Raw genomic sequence first — 27377 nt, 5'->3', positions numbered from 1 at the left:
CAGTCTCTCCCCAAAGTGTAGGGCCTCTAGGAGATAGAGCATAGGATCCAGTTAGAGCTTGAAAGAACCTTAGATGTTATTGAGTCTATTTTCCTCATTTTATAGGGGAAACTGAGGCAGAGGAAGGGCAAGCAATATGTCCAAGGTCACACAGCTACCAGGTAACAGAGTAAAGATGTAAACCCAGGTGTTCTGACTCCAAATCCAGTCTTTCCACTGTATCATGGTGAAGGCAGGTTTTGGCTGAAACAGGTACAGAGAAAGGAATAAAAAGAGAGGAAAGAGAGGTGGGGGCGGGGGTCTATGGTCAAAGAGAAACTATCAGGGAGATATGAGGGGAAAGGGGAGAAATGGGAAGGGGAATTGTTCCTGCAAACTGGTGTGAAAAATAATTTATTCATATCCATATAAAAAATCTGCACCTGCCCTACAATACTCCCAAAAGACAACAGCTGGATACCTAGCTACAGGGTCCCCCTTTTTCTTCCACCCTCCTGGACAGCACATTGCCTCCTTTTCAACATTCTCTCTCCTCCTTTCCTCCTTCAAAGCTGCCCCTGATATTCACTGTAACCAGGTAATCAGTTGCTTAAAAGGTAGGTGACAGATGTAGCTAGGTGGTGCAGTGGATAAAGCACCGGCTCTGGATTCGGCCCTGAGTTCAAATCCGCCTCAGACACTTGACACTTACTAACTGTATAACCCTGGGCAAGTCACTTAACCCTCATTGCCCTGCCCCCCCAAAAAAAGGTGGGTGACAGTGATGTTTTTCCTGGATCCTGCATCTCTTAGCAACAGACCTGTCCCCACCCCCTAAGCCCCCCAACCCCCACATACGCAGGTCTCCCTTAAGAAGCTGAAGTGAGGGGCAGCTAGGTGGTGCAGTGGATAAAACACCTGCCTTGGAGTCAGGAGGGCCTGAGCTCAAATCTGGCCTCAGACAGTTAACACTTACTGGCTCTGTGACCCTGGGCAAATCACTTGACCCTCATTGTCCCAAGGGGAAAAAAAAAGACAATGACAGTTAGCAAAAGCCCTAAAAGAAACCAAAAAATTGAAAGAAAAAGAAACATACATGTTCCAACAAAAAAGAAGCTGAAGTGCAAGGTGCTTTGAGCTGGCATGGCTTTTTCTGGGTGATCCAGAGAGATACTGAAGGGTAGAGAGTTAAGCGGAGTTTCTGCTTGGCACAATGCCTGGCATAGAGTAGGTACTTCAGAGATGCTAGTTGACTGCTTGCCTGCCTTCCAGCCTGGGGCTTCTATGGGGGAAGGGGAGAAAATGGCAAGAGACAGACGCAAGGGCTTTTGCTTGTTCATCTGACCATCCACTTTCCCCCAATGCCTCAGTTTACCTGTGGTGCTCCAGGGAGGGGGAAGGGAGTATCCGTGGGAAGAGAGGAAGCTCCACAGTGAGATAGGATCCACTGTGTGATAATTATAATCATTACAGGAGTTGCTCCCCCCCTCCCACTGCCCCCTGGCCCAGCCCCACCCCAGGCTGCTTAGGATCTCAAAGCATCATCGGGGCGGGTCTTCTCCCCGTGGCACAGGTGGGATCTGAGACCTGAAGAGGGGAAGGGGCTCAGCCAAGGCGGAGGTGGAGAGAAACCGGGGGTGCTGGCACCCAGCCCAGCCCAGCCTTGCAGCTGCTCCCTGCTCGGTGCAGAAGGGCTTGAGAAGTGGGAAGCCTGAGAAATATGCGAATTCTTCTGCATTCTCCTTAGATCTGCCTCTCCTTGCTCATCTTCCCAAATATGATCTCCCACACCCCAGCTTTCCATTGGCTCCCCACCCTCTTGCTAAATCTTTTGAATGAGATCCTACCAAAGCCTCTCATGGCTCACTAGTCCTCCTCCCCCCAAATCAATGTCCCAAATCAAGAAGGCCCCCAAATTTTCAAATCTTCACCAATCACCTAAAATTTTCTACCTGCAGGACCCTTCTCCAGTCTGGGTCTTGAGAGACAGGGTTTCCTTCCCCAGCCCCATCACTCTCTGGACTTGCCCAATGGTGAAGTTTGGGACATTTGGGCAGAAGGTTCATCCCTAGGGGACAGGTACAGGGTCATGCATGCATTGTGTCCCTTTCCTCTCTTCCTCCACTACCTGGAACATTTTTTTTTTACTCAAGGAATAACAGAGATAACCTTGAAGAAGGAAAAGAGAGGGGATATCACAGATACAACCTGAAAGGGGTATTAGAGGAAGAAATTATGCAGCTGCCAATTGTAGAAGAATTGGGGTTGAGTGGGGGTGAGGATGTTGGTCAAACAGCTGCCAGGAATCCCCTGACAATATTCCCCGGACTCCTAGAAAACACAGATGGCTAGGTCTATGTTTAAGATTAACTTCTTTAAAACCTGGAAGGACTTATATGAACTGATGCTGACTGAGAGGAATAGAACCAGGAGAACATTGTACACAGTAACAGCAACATTATGTGATGAACAATGGGGATAGACTTGGCTCTTCTCAGCAGTGCAATAATCCAAAACAGTTTCAAAGAACTTGTGATAGAAAATATTCTCAACATCCAGAAAAAAGAACTGTGATTTATGAATGCAGATTGAATCATACTGTTTCTACTTTTGGACTGTTTTTTTGTTTGAGTTTTTTCCTTTGTGCTCTGATTGTTCTTTCACAAGATGACTAATGGGGCAGCTAGATGGTGCAGTGGATAGAGCACCGGCCCTGGATTCAGGAGTACCTGAGTTCAAATTCGGCCTCAGACATTTAACACTTACTAGCTGTGTGACCCTGGGCAAGTCACTTAACCCCAATTGCCTCACTAAAAAAAAAAAAAAAGATGACTAATGTAGAAATATGTTTGATGTGACTGTACATATACAACCTATATCAGACTGCTTTCCATCTTGGGGAGGAGAGAGGGAAGGTGGGGAGAAAATAAAAATTTGGAACTAAAAATCCAGTGTAAACAAATATTGAAAACTATCCTTATATGTAATATATAACTGGAAAATAATAAAATAAAATTTTAATTTAATAAAAGATTAACTTCTTTAGATTAAAAAAAATTTTAAAGGCATCCATTGTAGGCAGATGTTATTGTAAGGTCCCTGTGTCTCTGACTGAAATATCATTATAGGACATGAATGATATTCTCAGCAGCCCTCTGTTCCCAAAATCCTTTGTCTGGCCTATATCAAAGGCCTACTCCCAATTCTATAACCTGAATGTCAAAGGTTGATGAAGGTAGAAAACCCAGATATCACATCCTTCTTTGACCTCCCCAAAAGTGATAGATTTTCTGTTAGTGTCCTTGATTGGGGATCCCAAAGCATTCATTGAGTAGGGTTAATATGGAGGTTTATGAGAGGGACAACTAAGATCAACATAGTTCCCTCAAAGGCTAGCTACTTCTTTCTGGTCCCTTAGGGCTATGCTAGGCTGAGGTTTTGCTGGGGGAAATGGAGGAATAAAATTTATAGGGAAAGATTTATATACCACTTCCAGATGGGGAAACTGAGGAACAAAGGAAGGATATCTAGCTAGTCTCAGATTGGGGAGATGAAAACCCAGGAGTCCTGGCTCTATCTGGTAGGAGAAAGGATCTAGTGTATGGAGAGGAGGCAATCATCAGAGGGTGTGGGGCATAGCCAGTGCCTTAGGAAGTAGCACTCATATAACTGAACCCTAGGTACCCTCCCTCATTAACCTTCCCCCGACTGACACTCACCTCATTGACTCTCCTTTACTGACACCCTGACACTTGCCTCCCCCTTTCATTGACTTTCACTCGTCTTTTTGACCCTTCCTTATCACTGACTCTTCCTGAATAACCTTTCTTTCTCACTGATCGCTAGTTCTTCTTCACTGACCCTCCCTTACTCTATTTTCCCACCTTCAGTCCTTATTAGCCCTCCCCTTTCCTCCTCCCTTACTCCCTCAGTGGACCTTGGCTCCTCACTGACTCACCTATACCTCCTTCTTCCTTTCTCCCCATGACAATAGAATCCAAAGTTTTTCTTTTTTAAACATTCTATTTCTCTCTTTCCTTGTCCGTCTTTTTTTTCTATCTCTGCACCTCTCTTGGGATATCTTTCTCAGTTTGGTTTAGGCTCCTCCACAATCTGGTTCCCACCTACTTTTTTTTTTTTTTTTTTTTTGCGGGGCAATGGGGATTAAGTGACTTGCCCAGGGTCGCACAGCTAGTAAGTGTCAAGTGTCTGAGGCCGGATTTGAACTCAGGAACTCCTGAATCCAGGGCCAGTGCTCTATCCACTGCGCCACCTAGCTGCCCCCTGGGATATCTTTCTATAGGAATTTCTTCCCTTTCCCTCTTCATTTAGTGCTCACTTATCAGGTTGCCAAACTTGGAGTCTGACCGCACCAGATCAGAGAGTGATGAGAGAGAGAGAGAGAGAGAGAGAGAGAGAGAGAAGTGTTGAATAGGGGAAGACCAATATCAGTTCCTCTATGTGGAAGTGTAGGGGGTTGGGGTGGAACCCCTTCCCTTTAAGGGATTTTCCAAGTGGTTTAGGGTCATGTTATAGGTGGAGCCACTGAATCTGGGTGAAGAAGGGATCCTGAATTCCCTGGAGCTCAATTGCTCAGTCTAGAGGGGTTACTTAATCAGTACTCCTCTTGTGTCTGGATGTTGAGGAAGAAAGAATGGTGACTGAAGGATGGAAATGAAGGACATTACTATTCAAGGGTCCCCTGGCTAGCTGGACTTGGCCCTTTCCTTCAACCTGGAATGTGATTGCTGAATTGTGTGACTTTGGCCAAATCCCTTATCCTTTCTGACCTGTTTCCTCTTATGTAAAGCCAGCTATACAACACTTTCTTCCCCATGGCTCTGTTGAGTTTCAGGCATTATCACACCCATTTTATAAATAAAGACACTGACACTGAGAGAAGTCCCTTGATTCTGAGTTGGAAGTGACCTTGGAGGTCGATCTAAACCAACATCTTCATTTTACAGATGAGGAAACTGAAACCCAAAGCGGGGGCAGTCACTTGTCCAAGTTCACCCAGGTAGTAAGTGGCCAGATCTGAAATTTGAACCCAGGTCTTGTCCTCAGTGACTTGTTCATGGCCATCTAGCAAGTAAGAATTGAGCCTATTTCTTCAAGGCCAGTACCCCTTTCCGCTACATGATGCTCATCTTAAGTCAATTTCAGCTTTCAATTCTATCATTCTACCCATTCGTTTTCATCTGTCACCCTTCCCTAAATTAGGCTTGGCTCAGCCTGGAGTGGTAGAAAAAGCAATGGATTTGGAGTCAGAAAATGCAGGTTTGAATTCTGGCTCTGTTAGTATGTGTGACCTTGGGCAAGTCACCACCCTTATGGGCCTCTTTGGGTTGGACTGGATAATCTCTGTGGTCCTTTCCAGCTCTAAATCCTATGAATCAAATAGTTCCCTAACAGGAACTGCACCTATAAAGTTTGAGATTCCCACACATGCCCCCCATTCCCCAAGAGAGATGGGGAACCCACAGAGCCTCAGGATGTCTCCAGAAGCAGCAGGTCCCTGGCCTGCGGTGTGTGGCAATAGAGTTCCACTCTCAGCTCGCGTTCTCTCCACCCATCCCAGCCCTGCCTCTGGGCACCCTGGCTCTGTCCCCCTCCCTCTCCTTGGGGCCTATATCGCAGAGCACCCCCACGCTTCCCCACCACACACAGGGCTCAGGAAAGACATCCCAGCCATTCCCCCACCACCACCACCACCAACCCCACCCCAAATTGGCTCCCTGTACCACTAGCTCCTATTAGCCAGCTTGGTGGTGGGGGCGGTGGCTTCAGTGGTTCCTATGCCAGGCCCGGCCCCTCTAAGACGCACCTGTTCTGACCTGCTGAGCAGGTTCCCAAGTTTCTGCTGCCGTCCGCCAGCCAGCCACGGCGTGGGAAGAGGCTCTGGGGGAGCTCTGAGCTCCTAGGCACGGCTTCTGGGGGGGAACTGCTGGGGACAGGGGAGGGTGGTGTGGGGCTGGGGCAGGGGATCACCCGGCTATCATCTCCACTCCTAAAAGAGCCCACCAAGTGGACACAGACCGGCAGCTAGGGGCTTTCAGGTGGGGCTGGACAGCTGCCTTTGGGAGCTGCTGACTTTCTCTTTCCGGAACCAGAGAGAGTGGGGTGGGAGAGATCTCTTCCTTTGGCCCCCACCCTGGGGGGGAAAGCAGAGAACCCAGCTGATTCCCAAGGCCTTCACCCCTACACTCCTGTCCCAGGAAGCCAAGATGTGGCAGCAGAAGCCATGGCTGGTGCTACTCCTTGTCACCTCCTTCACAGGTAAGACACTTACCTGGACTGCCTCTTAGATCTCCTCTCAGGCTTCACCTCCCTGCCTCCTTGCCTCCTGTCCCCCTCCCCTCCCCCCATTCTTTACTCTGAGTCTGCTTCTGGGATAAAATTCCAAGTCTGCTCCTCACCATTGCTGTGACTGTCCCAGAAAAGCCAGACCATCCTTCCCTTCCCCATCCCACCCCCCTTGATCTTGCGCCAAGCCACTGATTCTGGTATTACTAAGGAATGCTAAAGGCTGTGTCTTGTAGTCCTGCTTTTGCTGGACACTCTTCTCTGTGGCTTGGGATCAGGCACGAAGAATGGTGTTTTGTTTAAGGGAAGGTAGAGAAAGCAGCATAGCCAATGGGTAGTGCCAACTTTGAGAGGTTCCCTTGTCCTAACACCAGGCTTCCTTTGCTCACTGAGGCCAGGGCTGGCACAGGGTTGGGGCTAGGGATTTCCTATGGGATTGATTCAAGGCTGGCATCCCTGGAGTCAATATGACTGCTTGCCCCCACTGCTAGGCCCAGAGGAACCAGGACAGGGATGTCTTGGGGGTGTGGGTGTCAGAAGCCTCAGGGCAGGAGGGTGCACAGGAAGGGGCTACCCATAAGCAGCAGAGTAGCCTCCTTCACCTCAGCCCCTCCCCTCAGCTGGGCAGACTAGCAGGTGCCTGGGTGGTTGTGGTGGGGGTTTAGGTGGGTGGGGGCACTGGGTGGGGCTCCTTCTGGGCAAGGTGTGGCATTTCTGGGTTGGACCTGTAGGGGCTATAGCTTCTCTGATCCCACCTCCTCGTCCAAGACCCTTTAATCCTGACTATTGAAGGTACAACGGATAGGGATTGTATCTAGAGTTCTAAGGTTGGAGGAGGGGGTGGGGTAGGGTTGGGGAAGGGGTGGAATGGGATGTGTGGGATGGGTTGGTATAGGATCCTAAGGTCATAAATTAGAGCCAGAAGAGAGCTAAAAATGTAGTCCAATCCCCTCCTTTTGTAGTTGAAGAAACTAGGCCCAGAATAGGGTAGTGATTTGCCTGAGACCACACCAGTATTAAGTGTCAAAGCCAGAATTTGAACCCAAGATCCTCCCAATCCAGTGTAATTAGAGGGGGGCCACCTGAAAGTTAACCATGGGATCTGCTACTACCCTGCCCAGGGCTCAGTAGTGTGGGGCTGTGCAGTGTGGCTGTTTAGATAGGAGTAGTATATTCCACGGGCTCAGGGATAGTGTATTCCCGGGCCTTAGTAAGGGTCATGAGGAGGTTCTTCAGTGGGGTCCCAGATAAAGTTATCTTGGGGAAGAGATCAGGCCTGCACCTCCCACCAGTCCTGCATATGGGAGGGAGATGCTTGCTAGGCACTGAGCACCACCTCCCAAATCCCCTTCTCCACTCCGCTCAGACTCCTGAGCTGCATCTCCCTGACAACCACGGCTTCTACTTGCTTTGTCCAAGAGGGTGGGGCCTAGTCCTTGGGGCTGGGGATCTAGACAGACTCTTTCCTATGGGGCCTAGAAGAGCCCAGGGAAGGGGAGGATGGGCAGGTCTCTAACTCCTGGAGTTTATCTTACTGATCTTCTGAGAAGGCTGTTAGGATGAATGGGGGGTCACTTAGCATAACTCCCCCTCTAAACCGAGGGGTGTGTCCAAGCATGGAAAGGAGTTAGATGCCCATGGTTAGATCATAGGACCTTCCTACAACCATCTGGCCCGAGGTCTGGACTGCAGGCAGACCCCCCCCCACTAGTGTTTAGGGTCAAGCTGTAACCTGTACTCTCACCCCTTTCCCTGAAGGAAAGGCCTCAGTTTTCCCTGGATTGTCTGAGTCATGTACCTAGTGCCAGACTCCAAAGGAGGCTCCTTATAAAAAGTGAATCAGACTAGAAATCAGAAGAAATTCTGAATTCTAGTTGTAGCTCAGAGACTCGCTGCCTAGATGACCTTATTACAGGTCACCTCATCCTTTGCCCTTGTTACTTCATCTGTGAAATGAGGGGGTTGGACTATGGGGCCTTTAAGGTCTAACATTGTATGATTCCATGGGTTCTTTTATCCTCTGTCTTCCTCTGACAGTCTGGAGGAGGTGAGCAAAGGAGGTGAGATTGGGGTATCGTAGGGAAGGACCATGGGTCTTTCCTTGGGTGGTTGTGTGGGCTTCTCTGGGAGCTCTCCCCATTTCCATGTCAAGTATGATTTCTGAGCTGGTCCCCCTCTTCCTGGCTTGGCGGGTCCCCCTTGCCCACTCTTGTAGGCCATTAGAGCATGGAGCCCCAGGGGCCTGGCCCCACCCACCTACTGGCAGGAGAGAAGCCCAGAGGAGAGGCGCCACAAACACCACAGCCCTTTGTCTCTCCTTAATGGGATGAGTTTCCGGGTGAGGTTCCTTCCCAGCCTCCCCTCTCTCCGCCCTGGGGCTGGGGGTGTGTATGCGTGTGGACAGATAGGGTTCTCTCCCCCAACCACATCCCTGCCCCTGACCCCAGAGTGACAGCAGGCATGTGTCTGCTGAGGAGAGCAAGGGCTCTTGGGGAACTTGGGGTACAGGACTCCTGGATTCAGGCCAAAGCTATGGGAGCCCCAGCCTTCCCCGAGGCTTCAGCTCAGTTTCCCTGACTGAGGCTGGTTTCCTAGAAAGGGAGGGGCCTTCACCCCCTGTTTCTTGGCTTCTGTTTACATAAGGGGAGGGGGTGTCAGTTTCTTTCCCTTAGGATTTACCCAAACTCAGAGAAGAGAGAAGGGAGGTTGATTCTCCTGCCCAAGAAGGGAGGGTTACAGGAGAGCTCTGGGACCCTCCCTGCCCATGTCCTCAGCAGAGTCTAGCCCTTCCTTCTATAGATTTTGTTGTGGTTGTTGACAGGTGTGCGGTGGCCAGAAGCATAGTTTAATGGGAAGAGCACTAGCTCTGGAATGGGGAGAGAGATTTGGAATGGACACTTAGCGGTTGTTTAACCCTGGACAAAAATCACCTAAATAATTTTTTCACGTGTGATCATCTTCTCACTCCCGCCCCCCCCTGCCCCAGGGCTCTTCTGGGGGAAAGTGCTTTGTAAAAAACGTTATTAGAGAGGCATTAGTCATTAAGGGGAAAGAAAGTGGGGGCTCCCAAAGGGCTCTTGGGACCACCCCAGTCATTTGCTTTCCGAGACAGCTGAAGGTCCTCTTTGGGTCAGGGTCCTGGATATCACAAACCACATGCCCCAGCTCCTCCCTGTGACCTGATATGACCCCATGACCACAGGCGCAGAGTGGAGCAAGGACCTATAGGGGCCCCTTCCCACTAAACTATGCTTCTTGCCACCGTACACTCTCCCTTGCACGCCCCTCTCCAAAAAAGAAATCTATAGAAGGAAAGGCTAGATTCTGCAGAGGGCATTGGGGGTCCCAGATCTCCCCAGTGAGCCCCCTCTCTTGGTCAACAGCCCTTCTGTGCCCACAACAATACCCATTGAAGCCTAGGGAGAGGAAAGTGTTCCAAGCTGAGAGGGGACTCTAGAACCCAGACCTGGAACCCAGAATCTAGACTTTATTACCCAGAGTCTAAAGCTGGAATTCCAAGGCCAGGATTGGCCTGTCATCCACCCTCAGGGTGGGGTGGTAAAAACTATAGGGGTGGGGGCAGCATATGCTCTTTCACTGGGAAGGGCTGGGCTTAGATGAGCTCTAAAGTCCCTTCCAAGCTGGTAGCTGCTCCCCAGAGTCCCCTCCCTGGAATTGAGCCGGTTCTTGTGAGCTGAGGGGATGAGGCTGAGCCACAGTGGAGCAGGACTGCCAGCTAGTGGGGCTGGCTTTGTGGGGAGCAGTGAGAGAGGGGGGAGGGAAGGGGAGGAGGTGACTGGCAGTTGTGGGGAAGGAGGAGGATGGCTGAGGTTGGGAGCTTTGGAGCGCCGGGTCTCCCACCCACAGTGTGGCTGCTTCAGTGACTCAGCCAGGCTCAGACTCTGGCTCCGGGGGGTTTAGGGGACTTATCTAAGCTGGGAACTGTGTCTGGGCCAGAGTTGAGGCTGCCTTCAACCCCCCCCCACTCCAGTCCATTGTTCTCGGCTTCTTTTGTGCAGACAAGCTCAGAGTGGCCCCCTCCTCATCATTAATCTGGCAGTGGGCTTCATGCCCAGGCTGAGAAGTTCTCGATAAGCTGGGGGGCTTAGGGCAATGAGGATGGGAGTTAGATTGGAGTATGGGAAGGGAAAACAGGAGAGATGGGACTTTCCTAGTTTCCTCACTCAGCCTCCAGCCTCTGGGACCCCCCAGGTAAAATGTGGTATATTATGGGGGTGGGATGGAGAGCTGATAGAGGCTTAACTGGGATCTGTTCTTGACCTCACTGAGTGACCCTCCCCCTTCCCCCAGGTCACTGACACTTCCTACACACATACACACACACACACACTCATTCACTCATCTTAATTGAGCATTTATTAATCTCTTACCATATTCCAGGCACTGTGCTAAGCACTTTTAAATTCTTATCTCATTCCATCTTCACAAACAACCCTAGGAGGCAGATGCTCCTGTTACCCCCATTATAACATTGAGGAATCTGAAGCAGACAGAGATTAAGTCATTTGTCCAAGATCCCACAGCTAGTAGGTGTCTGAGGCCAGAGTTGAACTCAGGTCTTCTTGAGACAGCAAGGTTGCACAGTGAATAGAGTACTGGACCTGGAGTCAGGAAGACCCGAGTTCAGATCTGGCCTCAGATACTTATTTACTAGCTAGGTGACTCTGGCATCAAGTTACTTGACCTGTCTGCCTCAGTTTCCTCAACTGTAAAATGGGAATAATAGTACCTACTTCTCAGGGTTGTTGTGAGGATTGAATGAGAGATTTGTAAAGAACTTAGCACAATGCTTGACACATAGCTGATTATTGAAGAAATGTTTGTTCCCTTGTCCCTTACCCCCTTCCTGACTCCAGGCCCAGCACTCTATCCACTGTTACATTTAGCACAGGCTGGAACTTCATGACTTTGGGGAGAAAAGGGTTAACACAAGGGTAGGAGACCTTGGATTGGGTTGACCCCTCCCCCCTAACCCCACTGGAATGGGAGCTGGTTTTTCTAGTGATGGTGTCAGGGGCTGAGGCCCTAGATAGGATCCCCCCCCCCTTGAGGGGCCCACTAGTCAGACTAGGAGAAGCCGGAGTGTCTGAGGAGCCCAGGAAACAGGAGAGACACCCCTCCCAGGTCCTTTTGTTGTGGTCTGGGGACCCTAGTGAGAATTCCTGGCCCTTAGGGGGACCTGATTTAAAGGCTTTCCCCCACTCCCACTCCCCTGGGGGCAGCCTGTTCTTAGGGTTCATATCAAGAATTGAGCAGCCAGTGGGTGGGAAAGCTGTCCTGGTTTCTCACTTTAGCCCCAGAGTTCAGAGTCAAAGCCAGTGACTTACAGAGACCAAGGAGACCAAGACAGACATGCGGAAGCAAAGGGGTAATAAAACAAATCAAAACATTCACTAAGCATGCCGGGTGTTCTGCAAGCCTGGCCTGTCACTTAGGAAGGCACATGAGCACAAATGCAGACACTCAGGAGAACATGTCGGGAGCCCACAGACACTGAAGAAGACCCTTCCCCTTCCTCCCACTGCACGAAGACACTGTGAATGGGAGGGTCCGTGTAGGGACCCTACCTTGGGGATGCCATTAGAAAAAAAAGATCTCATACAAAGAGAAACTCCTAGTTCCATAGGCCACCATTCCTCTGTTCCCTTCTTTCCCTCCCCTGCCTCAGTTTCCCTTTGTGAGGTCATTGTTCGAGGTTCCCACAAGGAAGAGAGCTGGGATTTGGGGAGGGAGGGACTGAAGGCAGACGTAGCAGAGACAGTGGATATGGGGGGGTGCAGACTAGAAGTGGGTGGGGTGCTTGGAGGGTAGGGCCCTGAAGAGGCCCTTGGGGGCCAGGCTGAGCCCTGGGGGGAGGGGGACGGAGATCCCGTTTGGCCAGTTGGGCCTGTTCTAGCCCTTGCGCAAGGTGGCTGCTGTGGTGGTGGCTGAGCTTCAGTAGAGGCCTCTGAGTCACCAGTGGCTCCCCGGTCGTGACGACCTGGTGATCCCCATTCAGGGGAAGGGAGAATAGGAATGAGCACCCACCAGCCAGAGTCTGTTGAACCCAGAACGGAATGGCAGGAAGTAAGGTGCCGGTGCCCAGTTTGTCCCTCACAGCCATTCCCCTCATGCCCTCAGGGTGACCTCTCAGACTGGCTGCTTGTCTCCTTCTGGCTAATGATGTCATCACCCTGATGCTGGCCGGTGCCCTGGGTTGGGGAGAGGTGGAAGGGGGGGGGAGGGATGGAGGAGACACCACACCCTCTTCAGACTGGGAGCTAGGACTCCTGGTTTGTACTGCACTGGTGAATTCTGGGGCTCTGGTCAGATCCATAAAGCAGAGGCTGGGAGACCCTACTTGAGAGGGGAGGGGACCAGGATGTAGCCATGTCCTAGCCAAAGTAGACTTCTTGTACTAGAGATTCCATCTTGTTATTTAATTGCCTTTGCACAGGGTGCACCTCACTCCTTTCCCCATCCCCCATGCCCCCTCATTTGGAATCCACTCCCTCCTCACTGTCACTTCTTAGAATGAGGACCTTCCTTCAAAGTCCAGCACCAATACACCCCTTACTAGAGGCCTTTCCTGTGCCCCCCAACGTGTTAGTTCCTTTCCCCCTCACTCCCCTCTTCATTACTTTGTTTATGTTGTAGTTAATTATCCATATCCTAGTTTTGCCTTGATAGAACAGTGAGGTCCAAGGGCAGGCACTGTTTGAGCTTTGTTTATCACTGTTCCTGGAGCAGTTGAATGAAGGAAGCCCTGGAGAAGAGAGGTTACCAAGTTCAGTGTCCTGGGTCGTGATGCTGTTGGGACTCTGGGGTGAGGGTTCAGGTCCAAGTTTCCTTACCTCCGCCAAGGTGACAGAAGCCCAGCCTCCTAGCCCTTCTCCTCATTTGGAACTAGGCAACTTTGATTTACAGAAGGGTCTTGAACAGGGCCAGGGATTGGGGAGAAATCCTGGCATAGCCCATAGCCAACTGGACCTTGCCAAGACAAGGCTTGGAAATGAGGGGTTTTGGGGGGGGCAAAAAAGAGGGAAGCATTTTCCCTTGACCAATGAGAGCAGTTAAGGGATCCTCACTGGGATCTCACACAGCAGAAATCTCATTGTCCTCAGGACAGCTCAAACCTGTCTCCACCTCTGAGCCTCCACAGCAGGGCTCGCACCCTTGTCTTCTTTGGCCTTTTTGGGGTGGGGGTAGTTTCCCTCTCTTCAGAGTGTAATGCCAGTCCATTGGTCGCCCATTGGTGTGGGACTCTCTCCACCAATAGAGTTACAAGAAGGATTTAGGTCTTGGTCTGAGGGCACCCTGTGGAGGGAGGGTCGAGGTTCCCTTTGTATCTGCTGCATGAAGCCCTGTCTTCTGAGAAGCTGAGGAGGAGGGAGTCTCTGTTGCTTAGGCAGTCCCCCTCTCCCTGGGTCTATGTCATCCCCCCTCCCAAGTTCTGCACCCTCCCCCATAGTGAGGGACTGAGGTAATTGGGTGGGAGTGGGAAGAAGCAGGGGGGGGGGGGAACGGTAGTTAACTGGACTCCCAAGGTGAGCTGGGTGGGTCCAACATGGGTGCAGGCGGCTCAGGGCCCTGGCATCTGGCCCTGCAGGTCTGTCCCGTCCTGTTCTGTCCCTCCCTGCTCTCAGCAGCATCCTCCCTCCCTTGGCTCCTCCCATCTGGGGCCATGGGACCCCCTGATTCTAATCCAGGCTCTGTCTAAGCAGGGCCTACCCCAGGGGGATCTCTGCTGTCTTCACTTCTTCCTTCCCAGGGGATAGGTGCAGGTGCCCATCCTGACCTCCCCCAACTGGTAACTGCCCTCTCTCCTTTGATCTGGCCCCTTTCTGGAGGAGTAAAGTGAAGAAGGGAGGGAGAATATAAGCCTAGGCCTTCAGCCTTTCCCACGGTGCATCCCCTCTTGTTACCATTAGCAACTTCTCTCCTCTCGGCACAGTTTCTTCCTTAGGTTATCTGCCTTTCTCCAATCTGTCCCTTCTCTCCTTATTCAATTCAATTCTTTAATGAACATTTCTAGGAAGTTTTCTATATGCAAAGCATCATTTGCTCATTGTTGGGGATAAAAAAAAGACACAAGGAGCTGTTTAAAATCTAATAGTCTCCCTTTCCCCCATCCTATCTCTCCCCTGTAACCCTTACCTCTATCTGTCTATCTCCACACAGGCTCCCTTTTTCCTTCAATCTCAGGAATCCTCTCAAACTTCTATGCTCCCTGGTGCTCCCAAATTTTCTTTCAAACCATCCTTCATCGGAGGTTCTAGGCTCTTTTTCCCCTTAACCCCAAGAACTTTGAAGTTGTCTTTGGACTCCTTCCTCTCCTTTATCCCCAGTATTCATTCAATCATTGGTCCCGTCAATTTTTTCCCCTACAAAATGTCTCACATCTACCCCTTCCTTTCCATTCCCACAGACTCACGTTTGGATTATTTTAATTGCTGCCTGGCATCGATATTCCTGTCTCCAGTTTCCCCCCCTCCACCCCATTTTATACAATGGTTGTTGTCAATTTCTAGAATCCAGTGTTTTGTAGGACAGGTGGTATGGTGTAGTAGAAAGAGCTGTGTATATAGCATCAAAAGACCCCAGTTCAAATCTTGTCTCAAGCACATATGAGCTGTATACTCTGGGAAATTCACTTAACCACTTGCCTCGGTTTTCCCAATTTATAAGTGGACACAATAATAATAACAGCTGGCATTTATATATTGCTTTGAAGTTTGTAAAGAGCTTTACAAATAGTATCTCGTTTTTTATCCTCACAACAACCCTATTATCCCAAATTTAGAGATGAGGAAACTGAGGCAGGCAGAGGTAACTTGTCCAGGGTCACACAGCTAGTAAGCATCTAAGGCAGGATTTGAACTCAGGTCTTCCTGTGTCAGTCTATCCACTGTAACACTCAGTAATTCCAACCTCACAGGGTTGTTGTGAGGAAAGCATTTTGTAAACCTTAAAGTGCTACATAAACGTGAGTTATTTTATTATTATTTACTTCATCAGGTGGTTGTGATGAAAATGTTTTGCAAATATTGAAAACAATAAGTAAATGGTAGCTATTTTTAAAGTGGTGCAGTGGATAGAGTACTGAGCCTGGAATCAAGAAGACTTGTCTTCCTGAATTCAAATCTGGCCTCAGACACTTACTAGCTGTGTGACCCTGGGCAAGTCCCTTAACCCTGTTTGCCTCAGTTTCCTCATCTGTAAAATGAGCTGGAGAAGGAAATGGCAGACCACTCTGGTATCTTTGCCAAGAAAACCCCAAATGGGATCGTGAAGAGTCAGACAGGACTGAGAATGACTGAACAACAAGAATATTATTTTATCTTTTCTCTAAGCAAAAGCCTTTCCTGGCTCCCTTTTTCTTTCCATATCATATGAATGCTTTTGTCTGGTTTCAGTACCTGCCTTCCACAGATAATCTATCCCCGCCCTCTCTATCAAGCTATTTCCTACTACTCCCTATCACACACCCTCTTCTCCAGTCAAGCTAGTCTCATTGTCCCACAGAAACAGCATTATAACTCTGACCTTCTCTCACCCTGTTCTTCTACCCTTAGATGATGCCTTCCCTTTAGCTTACCTGGCCAAATTCTAGCCACCCCAACCAAAGTCTTGCCTACTTCACGAAATCTTCCCTGATTACTATTGCCCCAAAGGATTCTCCCCTTTTATTGACCCTCTAAGACTTAACATCTATATGCTGTGTACTGTTCACTAATTACTTCATTTGTGTCTTTAGTTCTCAATAAGATTTCAAGTGCCTTGAGGGCAAGGCCTGTGTCATATACCTCTCTGGGCCTCAGTATCCTCATTTGTAAAATTAGGGGATTGAACTAGATAATTGACTTCTCTATAATTCTATGAGTCTATCCTCCATAATATCTATCTGGAACAGTGCCTTGACAGAGGCCACAACTTGGAACCCATCTATTGCTGCTTTCTCTTTGGAATCCAAAATGGAATGACCAGGTCATCAGAGGCAGATGGGTTATGTCCCCATAGTGCCGGACCATGGAATGAATTTCTAGGTTCCTGCTTTTCTTTCCCATCTCAACCAGCCTTGACTTCATCTCTGTGTCTTTTATGTTCTTCTCATCTATCTCCAACCTCATTGATATCTCTGTTTCCTGCCAGGACCCTTCCTGTCTTTGACAACTTGCTCATTCCTGCCTCTGTGACTTTGTTCAAGCCATCCTTCCCACGTGGAACATCTGTTTCTCTCTTCTAACTCACAGGACTGGATGATTTCTGAAGTCCTTTCCAGCTCTGACATTCTATGATTTTGATCTGCATTCAAACCTCAGCTGTGCTAGGTACTGCTTGTGTGACCCAAGTACTATCTGTGGAGTCTGAGGACCCCAGTTCAAATCTTACCTTTTGACCTTGGGCAAGTCACTTAACAAGCCTTGGTCTCTGTAAAATTAGGAGATGAGACTAGATGGTCTCTCAGTTCTAGATCTGTGATCCTGATCCTATACTTTGGACAAATCACTGAACCTCTTAGGACTCGGTTTCTCAGATGAACTACATTATCTCTGAGAGCCCTTAGATTTCTAAAACCTATGGTCCTTCATCTCCTTTTGGATCTTGAGATTCAGCTCTTCTTAGAATTGGAGCTTTAGAGCTAAAAGGTACTTTACAGAGAATCTAGCCCAACTCCCTTGTATTTTGCAGATTTGAGGTAGTGGAGATCCATAAAAGTGAACTGTCTTGCTGGAGGTTACAGTTAGCAGCAGAGCCATGAATTAGAACTCAGGGCCTAGGACCCCAAATCTCATATGCTTCCCATATGCTGGCATTCAGCATCTGTTTTTCTCATGTCCCCAGACAAGAATAATCTTCCCTTCAGAATCCCAGATGGATATTCCTCCATCTTTCTCCAGGAAGTTTCCATTAACTGATTCCCTCCCATCCGACTGTTTACTCATCTTCTGTGAGGTGCCGAGAATTTAAGTGGGTTGTCCAGGGTCACAGAACTGAAAAAGAGGAGAGCTAGGATTTGAACTCAGGTCTTCTTGGCATCAAATCAAGATGAGATCCAGAGGAGCTGAGTAGTTGGCCATTGGTGACTCAGGTAGTAAATAGCAGGGCTAGGTTTGAGAACTCAGGGTTTTGGACTCTAACTCAGTACTTTGCCTTATATTCACTTTCTTCCAGGTTCCCTCACTCACTGATCAGATATGTGACCTCTGATAAGTCCCTTTGCTTCTCTAAAAACATATTTCCTCCTCTGTGAAGTGGGCAATTATAAGATCTGACCCGCTGATCAGATGAGATCAAGTAGGTGAAAGTGTTTTGCCTTGGAAACCCTACAGATGCAAATGATTGAGATGATTTTGCAGGGTCTGTTTGCATTGCCCATAAATGTTCTATTTATGCACATGGGGCTACACAGTTATCATTGATAGGAATGTAACAATTACCCAGCTGACTGGTAATGTCGCTAACCAAAGCTCTTTCTTTTTTTTTTTTTTGTGGGGCAATGAGGGTTAAGTGACTTGCCCAGGGTCACACAGCCAGTAAGTGTCAAGTGTCTGAGGCTGGATTTGAACTCAGGTCCTCCTGAATCCAGGGCCAGTGCTTTATCCACTGTGCCACCTAGCTGCCCCTTAACCATAGTTCTTTCTTGGCATTTCCCTGCAGGTTTGTGCCTGGCTGGTGAGCTGAAGACGTCAGCTCTGGTTACCGTGGTCCTGGGTCAAGATGCAGAGCTGCCTTGCTTCTACAGTGGAGAGCCTGGGGAGCAGGTGAAGCAGGTGGCTTGGGCCAGAGTTGGAGGGGTGGAGGGAACTACAGAACTGGCCTTGCTCCATGACACATACGGTCTGCATGTGAGTCCCACCTATGAGGGACGAGTGGAGCGGCTGCCACCACCTCAGGATCCAAATGACGGTGCCATACTCTTGAGGAATGCTGTGCAGGCTGATGAGGGGGACTACGAGTGCCGAGTTAGCACTTTCCCTTCTGGCAGTTTCCAGGCGGGGCTCCATCTTCGAGTGCTTGGTGAGTGGGTGCAGAAGTCTGGGGAAAGGGAAGATGGAAGATAGGCAGTCAGGGAACTGGGGATTGGGCAAAGAGCCATAGACAGATTGAAAAGGAGGCTGTGAGATCAAAGGCACCTTAAAGGTTTACGAGTCCAGCTCCCTTATTTGACAAAAGAAAATGAATCTTAGGGAGATGAAGTGACTTCTCCAAGAAGAACCATGACTAGAACTTTGAATCCAAGCCCAGTGCTTTTATATGCTAGAGATACAGCATGGTGTACTAAGAAATATGATGGATTGGGAGTCAGAGAATATGTCCCAGGTTCAATGCCCAACTTTGTTCTTTACCATCTGTGTGATATTAGGCAAGACACTTCCTTTCTGTGGGTCTCAGTTTCCTCAGCTGTCAAATGAGCTAACTCGGGGCATCTAGGTGGCATAGTGGCTAGAGCACCGGTCCTGGAGTCAGGAGGACCTGAGTTCAAATCCGGCCTCAGTTACTTAACACTTACTAGCTGTGTGACCCTGGGCAAGTCACTTAACCCCAATTGCCTCACCAAAAGAAAAAAAAAAGCTAACTAGATTAGATGTCAACGTTTTCCTTCAGCTATCCTATGGCCTATAAGAAAATTTAACACCCTGAGTCTCCGTTTCCTGAGTTGTAAAATGGAAATAACATTGACATAAATGTGAGTTATTGCTATTATCTTCACTAGAAAAACTAAATTATGATAGTTATGAAACAACCAATTTGTTGGAGTGGTACAATTTCCACCTGACAAGTGAATGTCGTGGCCTAAAACACCATTCACACAGGTGGTCCTGGGGGACTATCCTAATAGACATTTCCCATTTAAACTTGTCTCGTCACCATCCGTCTCCTCCCCTGTGAAGCACTACATTCCCTGCCTCCTCCCTACTTTATAGGGATGTTTCGGGAGTAGGTGAGATCATAAAAGTGCTGAGGTCTGGATTGCTTTGGAAGGAAAGTCTCTAGGTAGGTAGGAGAAGCACACTTATCTTCAGGCCACTTAGCTGGCAAGTAAAACGATCAGAAATGTGGTCTAGCATGCAAAGGGAAGGATAGAAAACAAAGCAACGGTAGGGAAGGTGATAAAGGGACAAGAAAAAATAGAGTAGAGCAGGAGAAACAAACCATCTTTCCCAGTAAAGGAAAAAACAGAGCTACGAATGAATATATGCAATGACAGGGGTGACTTGCTCCAAGGGAGGCTAGGACACGTCTCCTGGACAGGGCAGGGGAGGGCAGAGACAAAGAGGGTAGAGATGAGTAGGTGGTCTTTCTGTATGAGGTGGTGGGAAGCGTGTTTATATGAGAGAGATCGGCCATAGGGCCAGGTTTTTCCCTGATGAGTTCTCTCCCTTCCCCCCATATCCTGTAGTGCCCCCTCTGCCCACAATGAACCTGGGTCCCGCCCTGGAAGAAGGCCAAGGTCGAACACTAGCAGCCTCCTGCACAGCCGAGGGCAGTCCTGTGCCCAGCGTGACCTGGGACACAGTAGTCAAGGGAATGGTCGATAGCCGTTTGTCTAATCACCCGAGATCAGCTTCAGTCACCTCAGAGTTCCACCTGGTGCCAAGCCGGACCATGAATGGGCAGTCCCTCACTTGTGTGGTGTCCCACCCCGGCCTGCCAGAGGACAAAAGGATCACACACATGCTCCGAGTTGCCTGTGAGTCCCCGGACACTGAGTGGGGGGAGGGGTGACAAGGCAGAAATAGGCAGTAGGGCCACAAAGTGGGGATGTGTATGAGGTCCTGAACCAGGTAGAGTTGTAGGGACCAGGGCCTGGGATGGACCCATCAGTCAGCATGTCCCCAACTCAATGGTAGGCTCTGTTCAAGAACCAAAAATGTTTGAGACAAGTCCCTGCCCTCAGGGAGTTTCCCATCCCACTGGAAAGATGGAAGAGAGCCAGGATATAGTGCTATACAGGACGTGGTTCCCTCTGCAAATACTATACACAGCTGAAGAAGGGAGAAATCAGAGTGGACTGGAGGGTCAGATGGGTTTCATGCCAAAGATGCCAAAGACTTTGGAGGGGATGTGGGATGCGGGGGGAGGGAATGCCTTCCAGGTCAGGGGGCAGAAGCCTCATTTTCTCAGGCTCCCCTGTCCTTCCCCACCCCCTGGCTCCACAGATCTAGCTGAGGCCTCGGTGTGGGGCCATGAAGACCCCGAATTATGGCACGTGGGTCGGGAAGGTGTCATGCTCAAGTGTGTGAGTGAGGGGCAGCCCCCACCTTCCTACAACTGGACTCGGTGAGTGGAAACCCCTCCGTGCTGGGCGCTGGGTGCTGGGCGCTGGGCGCAGCTAGGCCTGGTGGAGAAGAGATGAAAGCTGAGAATGAAAGGCCTGAAGGGGAGGAGGTTCCTTCTCAGAGTTTCAGAGTCATATTGGATTTCAGAGGTCAGGTTGTAGGAGGGATGGGCTGGCTCTGTGCCAGGGTCTCCTCCACAGGGGGAGGTGATTCTCTCAGGTGTGTTAAGAAAACAGTTCAGGTGCACCTGGGGATGGGGCGGTAGCAGGAGGCATGGAGATGCTCGGGCCTTAGAGTGACGGGGCCTGAGGATATGACCATCCGCTCGGCCATGCACCATCACACATGTTGGAGCAGGCACCTTTTCTGTGTACAGTTAAACACAAGGGAATGTAAGCTTTGCTTTGTGGGGCTCACTGACATGTGTGTGGCCTGTTGTGGGCTTGCCCTCTTGCAAGCTCCCCGCTGATGTGACGAGTGTGGGAGCATGTGGGATGGCACGTGTGTGGATCTCCCCTGGTGCAGGGTGGGGGTGCGCAGGTCAGGCTGGGCAGCAGGGGGGAAGGGGCCTCTGCCCAGGCCTGTGCCTGGACCCGCCCAAGGGAGGGAGGGGCACCGTGGGAACCGGCCGGCGGCTCTGGGTGACGTCACCGTGGTGGTGGGGGGGGAGGGTAGGAGCTGCCTGGGCACGTCAGGCAGCAGCCGTAGCAGCCTTGGCCTGGTCTGGCCGGCACCCATCAGCCTCCCCTGCCCTCTCAGGCTGGATGGGCCTCTGCCCAGCGGGGTTCGAGTGGAAGGAGGCACCCTGATCTTCCCCCCACTGACTGCTGAGCACAGCGGCACCTACGTCTGCCGCGTCAGCAATGAGGTCTCTTCTCGGGACACCCAAGTCACTGTGGCTGTCACAGGTGAGCTGGGAGTTGGGAGGGAAAGCACAGAGGGGAATCATGGGTCAGGAGCATGGGGAAAGCCGGGCAGATGGAAGGCAGGGGACAGGTGAGGAAGCAGAGTGGGGAATGACAAGAATCGACAGAATAAATCACAAGCATTGATTAATGTAAGGGGGCACTTGGCCAATGGAGCGCCATTCCCAGAACATGGGCATCCATTGGCCAGGCCTCCATGATAGAAGGTCCTACCATGTTCCAGCACTGTGCTGGACACTGGTGATTTAAAAAGAGATGAAACATGGATAGAACACCAGCTCTGGAGTCAGGAGGACCTGAGTTCAAATGTGGCCTCAGACACTTACTAACTGTGACCCTGGGCGAGTCACTTAACCCCGATTGCCTCAAAAAAAAAACAACAAAATGAAACAATACCTACTTTCAAGGAGTTTACTTTCTAAGGATCCTAAGTGAACTCTGCCCCTCCCCAGCCCCTCCTTTATAGCCCCCCCCCCAGACTGGGGTGGGAGCCTAGGCCAGTTGTGAGGTCCAGGAGGTGGAGGTGTGGCTGGGGTATGGAGGGGGAGGGGGGCGACTGAATTATTATATTGGTGGAGAAGGCAGAGCTCCTCTGACCCCCAGCTATGGTCCCTTCTCTGCCCCTCAGCAGAGGATCAAGCCCCACCAGTGGATGTGGACGTGGTTTCTGCCTCCATGGTGGCAGTCGGAGTGATTGCTGCCCTGCTGCTTTGCCTCCTGGTTGTGGTGGTGGTGCTCATGTCCAGATACCACCGACGCAAGGCCCAGCAGATGACCCAGAAATAGTGAGTGCTGGGGATCAGGGAGAGCTAAAGGGGATTGATTATGGGAGAAGAAACATCAGGGAAAGAAGCTAAACAGCAACAAGTGAGAGAGGAGGGGAGAGGAGAGGAGAGGAGAGGAGAGGAGAGGAGAGGAGAGGAGAGGAGAGGAGGGGAGGGGAGAGGAGGGGAGGGGAGGGGAGAGGAGGGGAGGGGAGGGGAGAGGAGGGGAGGGGAGAGGAGAGGAGGGGAGGGGAGAGGAGAGGAGGGGAGGGGAGAGGAGGGGAGGGGAGGGGAGAGGAGGGGAGGGGAGAGGAGAGGAGGGGAGGGGAGAGGAGAGGAGGGGAGGGGAGGGGAGGGGAGGGGAGGGGAGGGGAGGGGAGGGGAGGGGAGGGGAGGGGAGGGGAGGGGAGGGGAGGGGAGAGGAGGGGAGAGGAGGGGAGGGGAGAGGAGAGGAGGGGAGGGGAGAGGAGAGGAGGGGAGGGGAGAGGAGAGGAGAGGAGGGGAGGGGAGAGAGAGGAGGGGAGGGGAGAGAGGGGAGAGAGGGGAGAGAGAGGAGAGAGAGGGGATAGAGGAGAGGAGAGAGGAGAGGAGAGGAGAGGAGAGGAGAGGAGAGAGGAGAGGAGAGGAGAGGAGAGGAGAGGAGAGGAGAGGAGAGGAGAGGAGAGGAGAGGAGAGGAGAGGAGAGGAGAGGAGAGGAGAGGAGAGGAGAGGAGGGGAGAGGAGAGGAGGGGAGAGGAGAGGAGGGGAGAGGAGAGGAGGGGAGGGGAGAGGAGGGGAGGGGAGAGGAGGGGAGGGGAGAGGAGGGGAGGGGAGGGGAGAGGAGGGGAGGGGAGAGGAGGGGAGGGGAGGGGAGAGGAGAGGGGAGGGTAAGGAGTTTAAGGGACAGCAGCTGGACTGGGAGAATGTATAGAGGGAGAGCTGAGTCTGCAGGAGGTTTGGGGAAATTAGAAGAAACTCAGTGAAGAAGAACAGTTTGGGGCCAGAGGGGAAGGAGCCCCTGTCCAAAGAGCACAACCCCAAACAATAAGCAGAAAGAACTGAGACACACACGTGTGCAGGTCCCTGGTCCCCGCTGGGCTTCCTCACAAGCTGAGCTGCAGTTGACTGCCTGGCATGCTGTTCCTTCCTCCTTGCACCACCCTCAACCACTGCCTTCAATCTCTGTCTAGTGAAATCCTCTCCCTCCACCAGCTTCTTGATCTCTTCATGATTGGACATTCTCTTTCCCTCTAAAATCTCAGAGTTTGATGTTTGTGCCCGTCTTGGTCACTTAGCCATCCTACCACATCCAATATCTCCTTAAGATCCCTGCTGGTTTGCAAACTCCACGAGTATAGGAATCCTAGGGATTCCTTTCTACATAGCAAGCACTTAATAAGTGTTTGTGGAAGGAACGAATGAATGACTGCTCACACACTTAACACACCCTGCTGGACCTCTCATGCCTACCCAGACACTGTAGTCATGCAGAGTCACACACAGATCTATGCTCTGTCAGAGAGAAAGTCATACCCACAGCAGTCAGGACTCCTACCTCCATTGAGACACGTCCTCCTCAACCCTGGCTTAGTGTCCTGCCCCTAATGAAGTGTAGTGTCTTTCTCGGACAGTGAGGAGGAGCTGACCTTGACGCGGGAGAATTCCATCCGCAGACTTCATTCCCACCACGCAGAACCACGGAACCAGGTGGGTGGCGCGTGGGTTTAGATATGTGCATGCATGCCTGGGTCACCTTCATGTGGATGAGTGATAGGCAACAGGTAAAAGGTCTCACTCTCTTGGCCTGAGTGCTGTCTTATGAGTGGTCAGGGTATAAAGATGGAAGGAGTAGGGCCTGGGGGACCTGGTCTGGCTCCATAGGTTTGACTGATTTCTGTTGGCAGTGGTCCCAGGTAATACTGAGGTTCTTTCATCTGGTACTTGGATACCGATTGTCCAAAGGCTTTGGAATTCCTTGGAGGGGGCAGACCAAGGTGGAAACAGACCTATCTCCCTTGGGGTTGAAACCCCTGTCTCTAGTGGATTGTGTGACTCAGGGCTGGTCAAGAACCTGGGATAGGGAGATAGTTACCAAAGGACTGAGCTCCCTCTGGTGAGAACAGTCCAGAACCAAAGCCAAGCCTATTCAGATCCTGAGGCCCTAATGGCATTTTAACTCCAGCAGGAGGCTTCTGCTTAGCCAGAACCTGACGGAAAGGTGAGGGAGGCCCGGGAGGAGGTGGGAAGGGAAGGATGAGATGGACTGAGGCAAGGAGATCAGGTCAGGGAGGGGCCTGGTTGGAAGGATAGTGGAGGGGAAGGGGCCAGAAGGGTAAAGGCTGAAGGGCTGAGGTTGGAAGGGAGGAGGATGAGGGGAAGAGGTTGGGGTCAGGGAGGAGGCTGGAGGCCTTATTCTGATCCCTCCCCCTTGTCCGGGCCCTGCAGCCTGAGGAGAATGTAGGGCTTCGAGCTGAGGGCCACCCCGATAGTCTCAAGGACAACAGTAGCTGCTCTGTGATGGTGAGGCCCCGGCCCCACCTGTGTCCCTCCAACCCCCCTGGCCCATCCCTCCATAACATGTTCTGTCCTCCAGGTCAGCTTGGCACACCTCTCCCTACCACACTCCATTCAGCCTCAGTCCCATCCTCAGCTCCAACCCAGACCCAGATTTCTATCCTGCCTTGATCCCCTTGTTTCTCCCCACTCCCAACCCATGAACACTAAATGAAAGGAGGTGGAGGAAGGGGCACCCCATGGCCTTAACCCCAACTTTTGCCACCTCTAAACACATCTCCTGCCCCTGACCCACCTGACTTCTGAGCCCACATTTTCCCTGGTCCCTCTGATCTCCCCCTGTTCCTGCCCCTTGACCTCTGACCCTCTCATCCTCCCCTCGGCCCCATATCCTGACCTTGATTTTGAACCCTACCAGACTATTGACTCTTGACATAATCTTGTGCTGGCACTGTACCAACAGAGTGAAGAGCCCGAGGGCCGAAGTTACTCCACTCTGACCACAGTGAGAGAGATCGAGACCCAGACTGAGCTGCTATCACCAGGCTCTGGACGAACAGAAGAGGAAGAAGATCGAGATGTCGGAATCAAGCAGGCCATGAACCACTTTGTCCAGGAGAACGGGACTCTCCGAGCCAAGCCCACGGGCAATGGCATCTACATCAATGGACGGGGACACCTAGTCTGACCCTCGGCCGGGCCTCTGCCTCAACTATCCAGTGGCCCTCCCCAGACCCATGTTGGGAGACATTTGCATGTCCTTGCACCCAGTGCCCCTGAAACAAAGGCCTGTGGGCCTATTGACTTCTGCCCTGTTTCTGGGCCCCTTCCCCAGCTTCTACTTAGAGGTGCCCTTCTGGGTTTGGCCTCTCCTGGTGCTAGTCACTGTGCCTGTGTGTGAATGCAAGACTGAGTGTGCTTGAATGGCTGTGGTCTGGTTGACTTTATACGTGTGTCAGTGTACAGGTAAGTGTGTGTGGGGGGGTGTGTGCACTCGTGTGTATGTGCCAGTGGTCACTCATGATCACTGCCTGGGTACAGTGACTAGACCCTCAGACCCTAGAGCAGTATTATTGAAACAGAGAAGTTGGGGCTGCTTCAAGGGAAGTTGATCCCAGGGGACAGTCCCCGACAAGGGGCTGGGGAAAATGCAGGCACAGCCAGATCAGGGAGCTGGACTCTCTCCTGACTGGGGAGCGGGACTCCTCTCGTCTGCCCGATGTGGGGAGGGGCACCGTGTTGGTTCTGCTTGGGTGGTTGGCAGCGCTGCTTGGAGAGACCGCCCTCTTGTGGCGCAGAGAGACTGGCGCAAGGATGTTTCTGAAAACATTGGATCACAGATTTCGAGCCAGCAGAGACTTCCACCTTCCCTTCCCATTTCACAGAAGAGGAAACTGAAGCCCAGGACGGCTAAGTGATTCACCCAAAGTCACAGAGGCAGTGAACATCAGCAGTTGGATTTGAACCAGGGACAAGAGCTCTTCCTATTGTACCACACTGCCTCCCTTGCTTGTAAATAGGACTTTTTGTAAGTTTCATTCTGTTAAATGTTTTAGAGAAGCTTGCTGTTTAAAGGATTGCTACAATTAATCCTTTTTCTAATCAAAAGACATTTCTCTGAAAAAAAAAACAACACAACTGTATGAGGTTTGTTCCCATTGCTCCCCACCCTGCTCCACTCAGCCCCTCTGTATCTTCTTCTGTTTCTCTAGCTATGACCAAAGCACCAGCTTGGGGGAGCGTTGGAACCAGGGTTCCTGGGTTGTAATTTGCAAGGCTGGGAAGTAAACATAGAGTTGGGGTGGGGAGAGGGTCACAGCTTGGGTGAATGGGGGTGGCTGGGACAGGAGCGGCCCTCTTCTCCTGGGATTTCTGTCACTGGACCTCAACCATCCAGACAGCAGTTCCCATTGGCAGCTAGGGCTAGAGGGTGTTTGAGATCCCCAAGGCTCAAGCCCTTTCTTGGGTCTTTCCTGACCTGCACACAGCATCCTCAGCATTGGGTGTGCAGACCCAAGGTCTTCATGGAGTATGACAAAACCCGGTTTAGGGGAATATGTTAAATGTCCCTATCTAGAGGAAGAAATCGCTGTGTTTTGTTTCCTCACCCAGAGCACTGGGTGAGATGGTGTGTGTGTGTGTGTGTGTGTGTGTGTGTGTGTGTGTGTGTGAACAAAGACAAAGATGCCTACTCACTTTCCAGGCTCTCCTGGGCAGCCTGGAGTTTGAGGGAGTGACCTGACAGATCAAAAATCTGCCCTGTAAATGTTATGTAAATAGTGTCATAGATGTAGTGTAAATAGTTTACCACTCCCTGTCACTTCCTAAATAAAAATATCCCAAATTTATCCTGCTGATTTCTTGCTGTTTCTCTGAGGGACTCCTCTCATCTTTGCTCCCTTAGCCTTCTCTCCATCCCGAAGCATCACTTCCAAGGCCTCTGACCCTGTCTCAGGGAAAGAAAGCCTGACCAGCTTGTAGAAGGGGAACATTCAAAGACTTCAGTTGTTTATTTTTTTCCCCAAGAGTTTCTCAGCTAAGGCAGTGGAACCCAGATACTCTGCCATCATTGGGTCCATATCTGCTGGGACCAAGCAGAGGCCTAGCAACCTCCAATGATAACC

At 50.9% G+C, this 27377-nt stretch overlaps 1 protein-coding gene across 1 annotated transcript; it reads left to right on the top strand.

Annotated features, from left to right (window-relative positions):
- The first annotated feature begins 6112 nt into the window (after nt 1-6112).
- On the top strand, nt 6113-27088 carry NECTIN4 (nectin cell adhesion molecule 4). The gene is made up of 9 exons (XM_043963208.1): nt 6113-6258; nt 17947-18306; nt 19691-19981; nt 20451-20571; nt 21330-21478; nt 22125-22281; nt 23871-23946; nt 24685-24759; nt 25217-27088. Exons 1-9 carry the CDS (start codon nt 6207-6209, stop codon nt 25439-25441), a joined length of 1506 nt encoding a protein of 501 aa, XP_043819143.1. The 5' UTR covers nt 6113-6206; the 3' UTR covers nt 25442-27088.
- Nucleotides 27089-27377: the final 289 nt, after the last annotated feature.

The sequence above is a fragment of the Dromiciops gliroides genome, chromosome 4 (genome assembly GCF_019393635.1).
Source record: "Dromiciops gliroides isolate mDroGli1 chromosome 4, mDroGli1.pri, whole genome shotgun sequence".
Taxonomy (NCBI): Eukaryota; Metazoa; Chordata; class Mammalia; order Microbiotheria; family Microbiotheriidae; genus Dromiciops; species Dromiciops gliroides.
Note: the sequence above shows the minus strand (reverse complement) of the source record. Positions and strands in the feature narration are given on the sequence as shown.